Source organism: Delphinus delphis, chromosome 18 (assembly GCF_949987515.2).
Source record: "Delphinus delphis chromosome 18, mDelDel1.2, whole genome shotgun sequence".
NCBI lineage: Eukaryota > Metazoa > Chordata > Mammalia > Artiodactyla > Delphinidae > Delphinus > Delphinus delphis.
The window spans coordinates 7964220-7981743 of NC_082700.1; the positions used below are offsets into that span (position 1 = coordinate 7964220).

Below are 17524 nucleotides of genomic sequence, written 5' to 3' on the forward strand. Positions count from 1 at the left end.
GTTGGAGATACAAATAGATGTAACACAGGAAAAAATAAATCCATAATATTTCTGCCTTTATTAATGCAGATTCCAGAAGTGATTAACTGCCTCTCAGGAGTCACCTCTGCAAGTGACGAGCTGGATTATTAAGCATTAGAATGTGCTAATCATTTCTGATAAATGAGGTCATGGAAAAGAACAAGACAAAACTAGAAGAGTAAAATGCATACAAAGAGGCATCTGTGATGCTGAGAAGTCTATAATCAACCTCTGTGCCCAAAATGCCAAAAGGAAATCCCAGACAGGCAGGGTCAGTGTGAGGAACGAGGACTTGGGAGCAGAGGCGGAGCAGGGTAGGAAGCTGTACACACGGAAAGAGCGCTGGCTTAAACTGCATGAGCGGGACAGAAATTGAGCAAAATGTAAACCTTCTTATGTGTAAAGGTTACAGCACACTGAACAGTGTAACAAATGGAGATTGATTGTATTTTAGACACACTTTTTTTTTTTACAGCTGTACCTGAGGTATGATTTACATACCATACACAATTCACACACAGTAATGGTGTGAATGGTACGTTGAAAAATTTTAGCAAATTTCCAGAGCTAGGCAACCACAAACCCAGTTTTAAAACACTAGGCTCATGCCCCCCAAACTCCCTTGTGTGAATCTGCACTCATTCCCCACCCCCATTCGCAGACCCAGAACACCACCAATTTGCTTTGTCTCCAAAGTGTTTCCTTTTCTAGGCTCTCCCTACTGTGAAAGACACATGCCTAATTCCAAGTTAGAGCAGCGGACAGGCAGTGGGAACGCCCAGAATTCCTTGCCCCACCTCGCCACACAACCATGTATGGCCAAAGTTTCTTTAGACCTGGGAAATAAGTTTTTCTGCCTCTTTGCAGAAGTCATAATAGTAACTTAAATGACTTACCAAGGAAAACTTTTCACACTTATTACCATGGTTGAGGAATATCCCAGAGGCATGACTGTGGAACCTAGAAGCAAAAAGCGATGCACTGGGGATACAAAAGTAATTGGAGATGCAGAAACAAAGAGCCTACACTTAGAGGGAAGATTTTAGTGGAAAAGATTTTCCTTCTTGCTTTTAGATTCCCATAACCAAACATCAGATATTGAAAGAGAGCAATCGTTGCACGCATTTAAATGCTATTCTGAAGCACAATTGTTTTCGATGAGTGAGAGCGCGGGATTCTCTGTTCTTCCTGCAGGCTCGGCCTGTGGATTACCCTAAGGACTACCTATCTCACCAAGTTCCCATATCGTTCCACAAGCACTGGAACATCGATCCCGTGAAGGTCTATTTCACATGGTTGGCACCCAGTGAGGAAGACAGAGCCAGGCAGGAGACACGAAAAGGCTTTAAAGAAGAGTTATAAAGCATGGTGGCCTGTGGGCACAGGCAGGACACAGAAGCAGAGACTGGCATTGTCCTGCTGTGCTGGATCACACCGCTTACGTGCGACATGCAGCATCGGAAGCTTCCTGACTTTCGGTGGACGTTATTATACGGTAATTTTTGAGTTGAGGGTGGGGAAGGAGTCATAGGGAAAACAGAGAGTTTTGTTTTCTGGGGAAGATCACTTGCTTTAGCATTATGCAGTTATTGTGATACACAATGATTACGGTGTATCTTTCAAGCTGTGAAACAGCTTTATTTCTGTCATAGAAAAATAAATGGTACCAGAATTTTCCTTCCTGTCCTGTCTCTTCATTATAATGAAAGTTTCAGCTGGGCATGAGTCTGGAGAGACGTGACTGTGTTACTATATACATAAAATAAAGAAGAGGGAAGGTCTCTTGATCTGGATATTACAATGGGGTGAACTTTTTAACCGTATTTTTTTTTTTGCGGTACGCGGGCCTCTCACTGTTGTGGCCTCTCCCGCTGCGGAGCGCAGGCTCAGCGGCCACGGCTCACAGGCCCAGCCGCTCCGCAGCATGTGGGATCTTCCCGGACCGGGGCACGAACCTGCATCCCCTGCATCGGCGGGTGGACTCTCAACCACTGCGCCACCAGGGAAGCCCTTAACCGTATTATTGATGATCAAAATGATTTCCTGGTAACTCAGTAGGAAGACTGCTGTGTTAAGGATCATTCATAAAACGTCATAAAGTCTAGTGATGAAAAATCCCCTGGAGTCTGTAATCCGGGTTGTTATGTTTTATCTGGTTTTCTGTTTGTACCTCATAAAAGGAGAAGAATAAGTCTTCTGCGAGAGCTTTCTCCCTCTTTAGAGGTTCATCTGTGTTCTGTTTCTCCCTGAAGCCCTATCTTTATGACCTACTTGTAACACAAAAGTGTAGTGGCTGCTGCCAGAAGGTAATGTTCTCAATATTTAAAAAAAAAAAAAAGTCATATTTTATTCAAGTCACTGAGCTCTGAGTCTCAGGAAGTGAATTAAATTAATTGTACCTGGTGTTTTACTCTTATTTTTATTTGTACTTTATATAATGACTCTCTCCAGACTCAGAAGAGACCCCCAGTGTAAGGGAGGCCCGCATGGTGACTTGGCAACTTCCCAGGTTTCCTAAATAATGAAATTTGCAGACAGTATTTTGAAACAGCTCTAATTTCCAAATCATACCCTTAATATACAGTAACTTAATACATTATTAATTTTAAAGCATATTCTGTATTTAACATTTTAACTATATAATTCAGTTTTCTAGAGGTATTTGCATAAAATTTGATATGTCTTAAACTAGTTTTGGTATAGTAAAATACTTTCCTTTTTTTTTTTAATAAAAATTGTTATTAATTTTGCCTGTAACGTTTTTATAGCCAAGCACAGGGTTTTAAAGCCATGCCACCAAAAGTATCCGTGCGTGTGTTTTTTAACAATACATTTTTCTTGTAGCTTATATGTAACTGATTTCCAAAATGACGCAATAGTATTTACCATTTTTCCAAACTAGCAAATAGCAGGACTGTTGTGTTTTCAGTGATAACTGAATACACTGGATTCACTGCTGTGAGGGTGGATTTTGTGGTCCGTCCAAGGAACGGATCCGGGATGATCAGCCGGATAAGAAGCACCCGCAGGACGTGTAGATCTGGCCAAGCTATTGCCGGTGACGTCAGTACTGCTGTCATAGCTGGGATTACTGTCACTGGTAGTCACCTTCATGTCATCTGTAATCATGCTCCTGGAGGGCCTGGCTGCCTAACCCAGTGGAGAAGAGCCTCCAGTTCCTACTCTTGCCTAACACTGTTACACTCAGAAAAAAGTGTACTCGTGATAGGACTGTACTGGCATCCATACAGGAAGATCCCCGTCATCACGCTTTCCCTGTGTGACGATGATCAGTGCCTTCTGCTGATACCGGAGCACCTTCTCTGGTACTTTTAGGTGTTAGTTATGTTTACTTTTTGGAACGATGTAAGCCTAACCACAAGTAAAAGACCTTTGCCTAAATTTCTGATTTCTCAGATGTATTTATTAGTCCAAGTGGAGCAGGAGTTGGGAGGGCTGTGAGGAAAAGGAATGAATGAAATCAGAGAAAAAAGTTGGCAGCTCAGTAAACACAGTTTTTAAAAATAAAAATAAAAACCTATCCTTTTAAGAGAAAACCATCAGACACTGAAGATATATTTATACAAAGTCTACAAAACCATTATCTATTTTATTACATAATGAACTGGAGATATTTTGGAACTGATTCTCATAGAATTCATAACTTAAGGACCAGTTTTGAATCTGTACTTTCCTGGACAGACTCTTTCCTATTCATATTTTCTTTGCCTTTTAAATAGAAATTTGCTTCAAATGGCTGTTTTTATACTGGGATATCACCATCAAGGAGGTACAGGTGGAACCACTGGAATGCCGTTCTTGCTTTTAAGCCACTTCTGCTGATATAGCCAAAGCAATTTGGCCAAAGCCAAAGCAAAAAAATCGGACAGCGTAGGATTTTTACATCTTTCTGCCAAATTGGAAATCCAGACACAAACACGGCCTTTGTAGGCTGTTTGGGAACACAGAACAATAGCATGCTGGGCTGCAAGTGATGCTGTGCATGGGTATTTAAATATCAGTGCTCCTGGGTTTCTTTAGTACCCCTGAATACCTTCAGTGCTTCCACATCCATATCATTATAATTGTTTATGTATTTTCCTCAAAAATTAATAACAGAGTAGACATTTGTAAGAATGTTTCTGTTGTCTTCCCTTCATAATCAGAGACGGAACTTGCGTGGACTAAAATGAATCAATGATTCATCCAGCAACTGTTTATTAACCCCCTACTATGTGTCAGACCTTCCAGGATGCCCCTTGTCTCTTCTACTCACCACTCCATCCCTGGCACCTTTGAATGCCTGGCACACAGTAGGTGCTACTGTTTTATGTTCCCAAGCTTTCTATAAGCATGTCACCTGCAAATGTGCTTTCCCCCTATCTACAGAAAGTGAAGACTTCGTTTCTGGCATCAAGTCTTTGAGCACATGTTTTCACTTTAAAGACACATATTTCTGGAGGGAGTTGGGGTAGGTACAAGGGAAAAGGACATAAACTGGTAACAAATGAACAAGATGATTTCTAATAATACCTAAAGACACTAAGAACAGGGAGGCAGAACTGGATGGGGGCTGGGGACTAGCTTGGATAGAGTGGTCAGAGAGGGCTGCTAAGAAAGTGATGGTCGAGTGAAGACCCCACTGAATAGATAGAGTCAGGAACGCTGAGATATGTGCGCAGTAACAGCAAACGTGAAGGCTCTAAGGCGGGGACAAATCTGGCATGTCTGAAAAAGCAAGCCTGTGACCGCTTAGCTGTCATCACTGCTATTAGTAAACATCCAGGTGATGTCAAACAGTTGCTACAGAAGTCTGGAGCTCATTGGAGCAGTCGGGCTGGAGTGATAATTCTGGAACTCATCAGCATTTTTAAAGGTTTTGAAAGCCACAAGACTGGACAAGATCGTGCAGGGAGAGAAGGAAATAGAGTCAGCCTGAGCAGTCAGTGAGGTGGCAGGGACACCGGGGCAGGCAGGGGAGCTGTGTAAGGGAAGCCAAGGAAGGAGTGTTCTGAGAAGCAAATGATCAAGCGTGTCACGTGTTGCCGAGAGGACGGAGAAGTGACAGTGTGACTGAGAGCGTGGAAGTGACCTTGACAAGACTGCTCCCAGTGAGTGGGGCAGGAGGCGGGCAGGATGGGAGCTGCGATTGTGGAGAGCGATTATAAACATTTGGGCAGGGGGGATCTATAGTTAATTCTTTTTATGATTTAAAGACAAGGAAACAGGGGGTCTTGGGAGTTTATATTTTAAGATGGAAGATTCTAGGAAACGTCTGTATGAGATGCGAATGGCCTCGTAGAGAGGGAGGATGACGAGTGACTGCACTGACGGTCCTGGCAACATGAGATGGAACCCAGAGCCCAGTGGGGGAATCTGACAGGAGGGTCTGCGGTCAAATGGGGGGACGGTGTAGGCACAGAGAAAGGTTTTTAGATTTGCTGATGTGAAGATATGGGTGTTTACATCTGATCATTTCTATTAAGTGTGAGACAGTGTTATTTGCTGGGAGTGTTTGACTTTTTACATGGGTTTGCTTTATGGAAACCGCAACGTTAATAATAATAACCACAATGACAACCACTTACATAATGCTTACTATACTTGGCACAATTCCAAGTGTTTCACACATTAAGTTATTTAATCCTCACAATAACCCTCAGAAGTGAGTACTAGTGCTTTCTCCAATTTATATTGGAGGTAACTGATTAACCAGCTCAAGGTCACAGAGCTAGTAAGTTGTGAACCCAGACATTTTGGCTCTAGAGTTTGTTCATGTAATCCCTGTGCTCCTTCACCTCTATCAGGAACAATGTTGCCTCTTCCCCAACTGAATGTATATCTAGTTCTGAAACACTATCACAGGTAAAGATCACCAAGAATCCAAGAGTTAATCATGAAGTAACCCTATATAAGAGAGATAAAAGGCAAATATGATTATATATCAAATAAATTATAGAAGCAGTATGTGCTGGGAGGTTAAAAAAGGAAGAAACGAATTGAAACTGAAGTTTGAACTTCTGTTCTAGAACTTTGGAAAACAATACCTCTGGTAAGGGTTAAGATCCTCATACACTGTTACACTGTGACCCAGAAGTTCTACTCTGAGGCTATACCCTAGTGAGACACTCACAGCCTTGCACTAAGAAGCATAAACAAGGACGTTCACAGCAGCATACACAGTTCAGGAGAGCTGAAAGTTGGAAACAGCCTACATGTCCACTGCTTGAAGGATTAATAAGTTCTGGAACGTCTTTACAATATCACATTATGCTGCGGTTAGTCCGAATGAAATACAGCTACATGACACATCTCAATGTTAAGCAAATTTTAAAGTCACAGGACAAAACTTACAATAGGATCGCCTTTATATAATTTAAAACCATGCAGAATTTAAAAATAAACATGTAAAGATACACATCTAAAAAATTAAGGAAAGAGAAGGATAAACACAAAATTCAAGACAGTAGTTACCTCTGCAGAAAAGACAGAGGAATATGCTCTCAGAGAGAGACACAGGGGACTCAGAGCTAATGGTTATTTCCATTTCTTAAACAGGTTGGTGGGTACACGGGTGTTTGTTTTATAGGTATTCTTTATGCCTGATAAATATGTTATGAATATTCCCTGTTCAACATTTAATTTTGATGTAATTAATGTTAATAGTGACTTGCTTTAATTAAAGAAAAATGTCTTGTTCAGCACCGAATGTGTGAGTATTAATTTCCCGTGAGTATTAACAGTTGTTCCTGCAACAACTTATCACAAACTGGCTGGCTTTCAAAAACCAGAAATAATTATCCTGTGTCCTGCCTGTAGAATTTGGGGAGTCTATCAGCCTTCTTTCATCTTGTCCTGTTTTTGTCCCTTCTGATTCAATCTGGCAACATTTCTGCTTATATAACAAGCTCAAAAACCTTTTGAATCTCCCGTGTATGTTAAGGGGATTCAGGCTATTAGACAAAGGCTCCTCCACAGATCTTTTCTGATGATGTCATCCCTATTCCCGGCTCCTGCTGAGATGATTGAGGGGCTCCACTGGTCATCAGGGAACCCTCTGTGTGATGGGACACTCTAACCTTTCCATCCTTTCAAGGCACTAGCCACTGTCCAGCTACACCTGTGGCTTTCTTTTCGGAATGTGCTTTTCTAATGGTGAATATCCTAATTTTAGCATCTCTTACCATGTGGATTTGCTGAAATTTTCCCAAATCATCAAGTCCAGGTTCATTTTTCCTTAACAGTTACCTCAATTTATCTCTTTCCTCTCAAATTTTCCCATAAACTACAAGAAGAAACCAGGTTGCATATCCGGTACGTTGCTTGGAAATCTCAGCAAAACATCCAAGTTCACTGCTTATATGTTCTGCTTTGCGTATAACTATAGGACACAATTCAGACTCCCTGCTAGAAGAATTACTTCCTAGACTTCCTGCTACTGCATAACAAAGGATCCCCTTTCCTCCAGTTTCCAAAAATATTTTCCTCATTTCTTTCTGGGCCCTCATTGGCAGGGCCTTTAAGGTTCAAATACCTACCAGCATTCTGTTTCTAATGATACGTGTGTTCTCTAAGAAAATACAGGCTTTCTCTCCTTGCTCCTTACCTCCTCCTGAGTCCTCACCAGAAGCACCTTTAACATCCACTTCTACCAAAAGTCTGTTTAAGGCAGTGTAGGCTTTTCCTATCATGCATATCAAAAATTCTTCCAGCTTCTCCCCACTACCCAGTTCCAAAGCCACTTCCACATTCCTAGGCACCTGTTACAGAAGCATCTCACTTCCCAGGACCAAAATCTGTCCCTGTGGCTGATGTAACAAGTTACCACAAACTTAGTGGCTTTAAACAACCAAAATTTATTACAGCATCACTGGGCCAAAGCCAGGGTGTTGGCAGGACAGCGTTCCCTCCAGGGGCTCTCGGGGAGAATCCATTCTTTGCCTCTTCCTGCTTCTAGTGGCTGCTGCACCCCTTGGCTGTGGTCACATAACTCCAATTTCCGCCCCCGTGGTCACTCTGACTTCTCATCTCATGCCTGTGTATCAAATACCCCTCTGCCAGCCTCTCGTAAGGATACACATGACTGCATTAGAGCCCACCTGCATAAGCTAGGATAACCTCCCCATCTCTAGACCCTTTAGTTAATCACATCTGCAAAATTCTTTTTTTTTTTTTCCATATAAAATGACATCGACAGGCTCCAGGGATTAGGACGTGGATATCTGGATATCTTTTGGGGAGGGAGCACCGTTCAGCCTACCAGAGTACGCGTGATTCCTCCCGTTGGCAGACAAGTGGGTGAATCAGGGGGGTCTGAGCACGGCCTGCCTGTTCTTTCTTTCATTCACTCATTCATTCACTTGACATACATGGGGTTTTTTTGGTTTTGTTTTGTTTTGCGGTACGCGGGCCTCTCACTGCTGTGGCCTCTCCCGTTGCAGAGCACAGGCTCCGGACGCGCAGGCTCCGCGGCCATGGCTCACGGGCCCAGCCGCTCCGCGGCACGTGGGATCCTCCCGGACCGGGCCGCGAACCCGCGTCCCCTGCATCGGCAGGCGGACTCTCAACCACTGCGCCACCAGGGGAGCCCGACATACATGTTTTGAGCAACCACCTTGTGCCAGGCATTGTGTTAAACACTGGGCACTCAGTGGTGCCACCTGGACCATCTCATCAGCAAACACACACACACACACACACACATCAATTTCTCATTTTAAAAAGCTAGTCATTGTTTAGGCAGAGAAGAAATTAGGCTAAAGACCTGCCTGGTATTATTCTGGGCTTCTCTGCCCACCAGTCTACTGGATATTTTCAGACATTGCTAAATCTAGAATTTCTTTTCACTATTTTACCTTCCTGTTTTATCCCTCCTCCGGGTTTTTACTGATTCCACAACTGGAATTGGGAGTTTATTCTGCTCTTTTATATCGAGGTGTGTGGGAGGAGCACTGCGTTAAAAGGTCCTGAGCTGTGGCCTCACTGTGCCACCTTGGGCAGGTCGCGTCATGTCTCTGGGCTTCAGTTTTGTAACGAAATGCAGTTTGAACTTTAAAATGCTATGATTTTACTGTCTAAATATAGGACCTGCATCACTAAATATTCCTGGTGGGTGCTATTTCCACATCTGTGCTCCATCCTGAAAAGACCTTCATCTCAACACTTCAAGGTTCTCTCATTACAATGAATTATCTGCTCAATCTGGAAAATTTTGTCATATTGAGTTTAACCAATTTGAAATAAATCTGACTTTCATTCATGGATTCAGAAACATAGGACACCTGTGTAATAAAGGTTTTGAGGTTATATCATTTTATGGATACAGAAGTTAACTTTGGCTCATTCAATAAATATTTATTAAGTTCTCTCTTATGTTTTAAGGTTCTGGAGATGCTATGGTGAGTGAAAGCACACCATTCATTGTTCTTGCAGACTTTATCATCTAGGGCACAGACGGTCATCAAAAACAAGTACTACTACTAATAAAGCATATACTCATAAACTTAAATGCTGACGGAGTTGGGCTTTGATTTGAGATACAGAAATAGAAAACAGTTAACCAGGTAAGGGGTCAGGAGGAGAGAATTTTAGGAAGAAGAAACAGCAGATGCAAAGGCTCTGTGGCAGAGGGATTACAGCTGCTTTGAGAAACTGAGAAAAGCTAGTGAGACTGGAATGCTTCAGGATCGCATTTCATGGCCCGCTGAAACTGGCTTTCCTCACTTAATACATCATGGACATCTCACATGCTGTCAATATTCTACAACAACCCCCCCCCCAGAGTATTCACTGTATGTTTATACAGTAATTCATCTAAGGATTTCTCTATTATTGGTTATTTTGATCATTTGCCGTTGCCATGCTTTTAAGTTTTGTAAGAGATTAAATTGAAGCAAGAGAAGTAGGATGACCTGGCTTAGACTTAAGGTGGTGATTCTGAGTTAGATTGGTTATGTTGGTCCTATCAGGTAGGTGGGTTGTGGATCTTTAACTGTTTTTCTTATTAAAGGTGTTTGTTTGAAGAAAGTGAAAGGAAAATAATAAAAACTGTGTCTATTGCAACTCCCAACTCTCTTCCTATCTCTCCCCCCCTTTTCCCTTCATTCTTCTCTCTCTCTCTCTCTATATATATATATATATGTACACACACACACATTTATACATATACATATATATATTGACAGGTTCCAGGGAGAACCTGTCAATATATTTTATATATATAAAATTTTATAGGCTGTAATGCACATCCTAATAGCTAAACCTTGGTACGTGTTCAAGAGTTCAAGATTATACTTCTTTAGGCTAAATTCCTACTTACATAAATGTCTGAAGGCGTCTACCGCATGTTATCAAGGAGGAGTGCTTGAGCAAAATGTACCAAGTTAGACTTCCACCAACCCATACGGCTCTTCATATTTCGTAATATTTTTGTCCTTTAGGGGAGCCTTCCTTTTTTGGTATGTTTCTTTTCATTTTGATTTAAATCCACTTATTCCTCTATTACCCTGGAGGAGCCTCAGGTGAAGGACGTCGGCATACTCGTTCTTGTGTCCTTTACAAAAGAGCCCAGCACAGAGCTCGTGCTCAATAAATACGTGTGGAATAGCGTTAACCTGCAGGTCAGTCAGCAATGGTTAATACAGGACTGACCATCCTGGACCTTCTGCTCACATGAAACAGATCCTTCTCCACCATCTTGAGCCCACATTTCTGAGTGTTTTCAAAGCACAAACGTCCTTGTGTGGTCAGGAACCTTCCACGCAGTTCCCCTACCTAGATTACAAATCTCTGGACGTTCTCTTGGAGTTTGAGAATTCTCTTTGACAAGCTTTTAATTCTGAGCTTACTTTTAGATAACATGATAATCAACTGAAGCGTTCTGACCACCAGTTATAGCTGTAATCTTTGTTTCTCTGTGTCGACACCTAGCAATCACCGATGTCAAAATGACAACAGCACATTCTCTTATCAATTACAGAAGTAAACCTTTCCTTTTTCAGATAATTAATGAAAGTCTTTTTCACAAAGAGCTACTTAATAAAGGCCTTGACTTGATGTGAAAACAACAGTTTGGGGTGAGTAATATGATACTTTGTCATTGTTTAGTTGGAAAAGAACAGGGGCAAACCCAGTTCACAAATGGTGAGTTTGTATACCGCAAAGGCCAAATGATGTCATGGCACCTACGAAAATAGACTTTGCATGTGTGGACATAATTGGCATCGAAGGCAAAGTGGAAGCAATAGCAACAAACCTTGATTTATTGTTGAAAATGGAGTGAATAAACCATTTCCCTTATTACTGGTTTAAGAGTTTGAATTTTTTTCATTATTCGCATGCAAATGAACTTTAGATAGTTTTCAGATCCCAAGTCCAGCAATAACTGGATTAAATATTCATTTAAATTAGATTTCAATAATGCCACAATAGTAATCTTGTTTTTCAAAAGACCAATTTGTTCTAAGAATGTTGCTATTATAACTATTAGCATTGCTTTTGTTACCTGTTTAATTATCATGAACCAGCAAACCAAGTGTCTGTGGACAGACAAATGAGACTGTCTGCAGAATGACCCCAGAGGCTCTCTCCAGGTGGCCGGGTGTGCTGGATACTTTGTTTGCCCCTTGGATCTATCTCCACCCTTCTTCGTGTCCCGGGAGGCTCACTGGCCCTCTGGCTTCCAGTTTGGGTTAGCCAGTGGGAGACACCTGCAGGAGGCTGCGAGGCGGTGCAGAGAGACGTCTTTTCCCTCTGGCTCCCTCCAGGCTGGGCACCGTGGGGTGGCGCTGCCCTTCTGTTCCTGTTGGACAGCCTCTCCCACGCAGCTCCTCTGCACGTGGTCCAGTAACAGCCCCTCCCGTTGCCCCTTCGGGGCTCTCCAAGTTGCTAGGGTTGAGGTACTGCAAGATTCCTGCTGGTGTCCTGCACACACTGCCCACGCCTTTGCCAACAGTACCTTTCTCAAACTCTTCTCAATTACCCAATTAGAGTGTGAGATCTGTTTCCTGCCAGGGCTCTGACACCCCTGGCAGGGTTGCCAGTGAGTTAGCTGGGACCAGGCGCTCCCTCCCCTCCGCAGGAGATGCTGCAAGTGTGCTCAAGCTTTAACAAGATGCTCTGGGTACTGTTCCCAGCGTGCAACTCCCCTGAGCAGCAGGCGCCCCAGCCCAGCGGCTCCCCGGCTTGTAAGGCAGCTCTCCTGCCTAAAAGGGAGAGCACCTGCTGGGGGAGGAGGGGAGGGGCAGGCTCCCTGTCCTGGAGCACAGCCTCGAGGTGCTGATGTCCCCAGCTGTGTCCCGGTCAAGCCGAGGTCCCATGCATGGGTGTGTGCCAGAAACCAGGGGAAGACTCACGGGTCTGCGACTCCGTGACTTCCAGCTAGCGTCAGTCATTGGTGTCTGGCTGAGCTCTTTTGATACGTCTTGAGGTTATTAATACTATTTTGCACTATACGGTTATTGAAGTTAGAATGCAGGTAGCGTCATAACAGAACCAGACCCGAGGTTCCATTTTTCTGCTATTAAACATAATACCAGAAATTTACTTTTAGGGAAAAAAGAATTCATCACACTAAATTAATGTGATTATGAAAAGATGTTCGTCACCACTAATTTTTAAGAAATGCAAATCAAAACTACAATGAGGTATCACCTCACACCGGTCGGAATGGCCATCATTAAAAAGTCTACAAATAATAAATGCTGGAGAGGGTGTGGAGAAAAGGGAACTCTCTTACACTGCTGGTAGGAATGTAAACTGGTGCAGCCGTTATGGAGAACAGTATGGAGGTTCCTCAAAAAACTAAAACTAGAGCTGCCGTGTGACCCAGCAATCCCACTCCCGGACATATGCCCAGACAAAACTATCAATATAATTCGAAAAGACACATGCACCCCGATGTTCATCGCAGCACTATTCACAATAGCCAAGACATGGAAGCAACCTAAACGTCCATTGACAGATGAATGGATAGAGATGTAGTACGTATACACAATGGACTATTACTCAGCCATAAAAAAAAGAATAAAATAATGCCATTTGCAGCAACATGGATGGACCTAGAGATTATCATACTAAGTAAGTCAGAAAGACAAATACCATATGATATCATTTATATGTGGAATCTAAAATACGACACAAATGAACATATCTATAAAACAGAAACGGACCCCACAGACATGGAGAAGAGACTTGTTTCCAAGGGGAAGGGGGAGGGAAGGATTGGAAGTTTGGGGTTAGCAGATGCAAACTAGTAATATATAGGATTGATAAACAACAAGGTCCTACTGTATAAACTCTGTTCAATATCCTGTGATAAACCATAGTGGAAGAGAATATGAAAAAGAATATATATATATGTATCATTGAGTCACTTTGCTGTACAGCAGAAATTAATACAACACTGTAAATCAACTATACTTAAAAAAATAATGTGATTAGTTTTATCGGTTTGGGAATGTTGTTTGTATTTACTTTATCAATTAGTTGTCTTTTCATAGTTGTATAAGAGCTATAACATAAGAAACTGTCATGGACTGAACTGTATCCCCACCAAATTCATAGGTTGAAGCCCTAACCCCTAATATGACTGAATTTGGAGGAAGGATTTTTAGGGAGGTAATGAAGGTTAAATGAGGTCCTAAGGGGCTTCCCTGGTGGTGCAGCGGTTGGGAGTCCGCCTGCCGATGCAGGGGACGTGGGTTCATGCCCCGGACCGGGAGGATCCCACATGCCGCGGAGCGGCTGGGCCCGTGAGCCATGGCCGCTGGGCCTGCGTGTCCGGAGCCTGTGCTCTGCAACGGGAGAAGCCACAACAGTGAGGCCACAACAGTGAGAGGCCCGCGTACCGCAAAAAAAAAGACTTACGAATACATTTTTCTGGGAGGAAAACCTCAGGGTTCAGAAGAAGAAGATAATGTAATTGTTTTCAAATGATCCCATTTAAGTTCTATTATTCACACTTTGAGGGACCAGAGAATCAAATACATCATTGAAGAAACTGACGCATCTGTGGGCAATATGGTATCTAACTCAGATCAAAGAGGCCCACAGAGACGTAGGAAGGCCTGATTCATAACAACCAACAGTTCGGGGGGGAGTACAGATCAGAGAAACATTTTAACAACTCAGAATGGTTCCCTGAAGGTACCACTTCCATATAAAGACTGAGGAGCTGGAATCTCACAATGACTAGAGAGTCAGAGGTGGATCAGGGTGGCCAGAGCACACAAAATCACCCCTGGATGAGAATTCCGTAACAAGTAGGGAAATACTAAGGACAGGCCTGTGGCCTGGTATGTCTAAGTACTGAGTGCTGAGGAATAAAAAAATATGCTGGTATTTTTACTGGAATCATGTTAAGTATTTTCCACCTTTGGAAAGTGTCACCTCTTGGTCTCTGCCACCCTGGGACCCCATAATCCACACTGCACTTAGAGATCCCAGTTGTGTGGTAGTGGTTCCCACTGTAATTTCTGACCTACAGAGAAGAGCAACTGTAGGGCGCGGTCAGCTAACTGCTACGCGGCAGGAAGCTGAAATAAGCTGAATCATCCTTCCTGTGGCCACTGCGCTTGCGCTAAGTATACTAATGAGGTTTTAAAGTAGCGACCTATCCGATGCTGGCTCACAAGTCGCACCATCGGCGAAAGCCAATCACAGAGCGACACATGTTCTTAATCCCTATATAAGCAGACTGCTATAGGATTGCGGTGTCTTCCTTCCATCTTTCTTCAACCAAGCTGTGCTCCAATAAAGTGTGATACGAGAAGAATCTTGCGTGTGGCGGCTCGTTATTCTGCTGGTCGGAAACGGCCCGCCGCAAGCAACCACAGACCCTGCAAGGATGCTGGGGGTCCCCTACCAAATCTGTCCACAGTCGTGGTAACACGTGTGTTCTCTGGTCCCGCCCAAGGTGGGTGAGCAGGGTTTCTATGATAAATCCACTTTAACATTCCAACATCCCTACATCTTGGGTACCTTCCTCTGCAGTACACCAAGCCAGTGCTGGCATTTGCCACCTTCAGTCCATATTTCAGACACTTGACGGAACGGAGCTCTTCCTCCTACTCCTGCTAAAATCCTGAATCCAGAATTGTGCTTAGCCGAGCCCATCTCAGCCTCATCCAACTTTATACTCCTCCGCCTTGATCGCCTGCCCTTGAGATCCATCTCCACAAAGATTCTCGTTTCCTAACTACACAAATGGGAAAGATCGGAGAGTTCTTTTGGTACGTATCACACTGCCTCACGTACTGGGCCTCAGATAGGGGAAGACAGCTATAAAGGACTTGATTGGGATAAATGATGACATCTGTGGATTTGTGGATTCACTCCTAGAATCCTATCTATGTTAAATTTTCTGAGTTTGATCCTTGTGCTATTATTTCTGTTCTTGTTTTTAGAAAATACATACAACCCTGGGCAAAAATAGCCTACTTACTAATCCTCTAAATCATAGCTAAGCGTGAACTGCATACTTAAACACTTACAGCGTTATTGTTCGTGTAGTCCTCAAAAGGGTTTTGAAAAATTATGTTACTCTTCTTACCTTTTTGAAGTTAACATTTAAAGTGTTTAATCATAGATTTTACTGAGAATTATCCAAAACTTGTAAATAAGATAAAAAGATGATTCTGTGAACTTCTCGTTTTGCTAAGAGCATTTTCTAACAAGCCAGTTTTAAAACAATCTGACTCTTTGAGGGAATGGAAGTTTGACTTAGTTTTATACTTGATTGGAGCCCAGTCATTTTATTATTTTACATTTCTGTAAAGTTAGGGGTTAGCTTGTAGAAAAATAATGTGTGTTGATCTTTCTTCTGTTTGCTAGAGCAGATGACCTTTAAGGATTATGAGCTTATTGCCCTGTAGGAATTAGCCAGTTTTGCTTCTAATTTAGCAGTCTTGTTTCAGCATTCCTTCTCTCACTAACTACATAAAACCCCAGTTTCTCATATCCTTTTTGAAATGGCTTTGTCTCACGCTGGTCCCTTCTTTAGTTGGTTAACTAAAATGTTCATTCATCTATCTGTATGATAATTATGTTTTTAACATTTTGTGAGTTATGCTTTGACAGTTCAAATAGTCATAAAACATGTAATTGTAGTATACTGTAAAAACTTTAAAACCGCTAAATCATCTTTTGATCTAGCCAGATGAATCCAAATACAATGGTGACTTAATACCTACTATCATTCTCTAAAAAATACAGGAATGAGCTCATCTTTAACAAGCAGAAGCTTAAATCATTGTTTTTCCTCCTTAAGCTCGTGCCCACAATTCTCAAAAGCCATTTATTAATAATCCTGTCATATTTCTTGGCAAAAGAGATATATATATATATAGGAATTATTGTTTTAAAAAATTTCCTCTGAGGATTTAAATGTTAAAAAATTCTCAGTTGATTTATCATAATTACTATGAAAACACAATTGATTAAAACAAGTTATGTATTAGATTTTTTTGATAGTTATTAAATATAAGAAAGTATTTTATTGGAAATGCAACTCAGTGAGATTAGTGGAGCTTTATACAATTTTTATATATTCATGGATGAATATTATTTATTGCTATTTTAATTTTTATTGATGTAAGCACATCAATAAGTAGATGGGAAATGGAAATAATATTATTATAGTATTGTCATTTAATTCTTTGAAATCCTGAGTTATAATGCCAACAGTGCAATTTAGTCCTCCAAAAGGATGTTTAGTGATCTACCAGCTAATAACTCCATTACATCATCCTTCAATTTTGTTGACAGCAAAGAATTGGAAACCACCTGATTTACATAAGGATTTTCACCTGGTCATTTCCCATCACTGATTCCAAGGTTTTGAATGGATCCTTTGTTTTGCACCTAGGGGTCTGTCTACCCAGAGCGATATATCATAGTGAGGTTAGGGGTGGAAGACCTGTAGGCCTTTCTTTTACAGAGTGAGAAGGGAGACTGTGAAAGGGGAGGTGGGGAAGGAGAACCCGTACCCGCAGTACACAGTTCACAGCATGGATGCAAGCGTGGGTCTGGAAATGCATTCTGTTAAACATCCAAAACCACTTACAGTTTGAAGGCTGCTACTCTAGAGAATTTAGCCCATGATTCTGTGATGTTGCAAAACAGGATTCCCTTGGCCACCAGTGCTGACCTTTCAATGGATTTAAACGACTTTCCAGCACAGGTGCACCGAACGCATCATACCAGCTGCGCAATTAGCCCAGACATACCTGCCAATATAATTCCAAAGAGAAACTCACAAAATGAAGAAAATACAACCTAAAAAGTTATATCAGCATTTAACAACAACTTTTTGAGGTAAGCACTTTAAGAAAGATGAGAAATATCCTCTATCATCGGAAGCTAATGGTGATGTTTTATTCTGACATATTAACACGTAAAGTTGTATTGACTCACTTGCCTGGAATTAAGATGCAGAAATATCATATCATGTCCCCAGTGATACGAAGAAAGGCAGTCCACCCAAGAAAGTTAGCAGAACACACCA

General features: G+C 42.0%; 1 protein-coding gene across 1 annotated transcript in view; it reads left to right on the top strand.

The window, feature by feature from the left end:
• B3GLCT (beta 3-glucosyltransferase) overlaps positions 1-2188 on the top strand; it is a 106389-nt gene extending 104201 nt beyond the window's left edge. Inside the window, exon 14 of the mRNA XM_059996190.1 lies at positions 1216-2188. Coding sequence (XP_059852173.1) covers positions 1216-1383 — 168 coding nt within the window. The 3' untranslated portion in view covers positions 1384-2188. The remainder of the gene's footprint in view (positions 1-1215) is intronic.
• The last annotated feature ends 15336 nt before the right edge of the window (positions 2189-17524 follow it).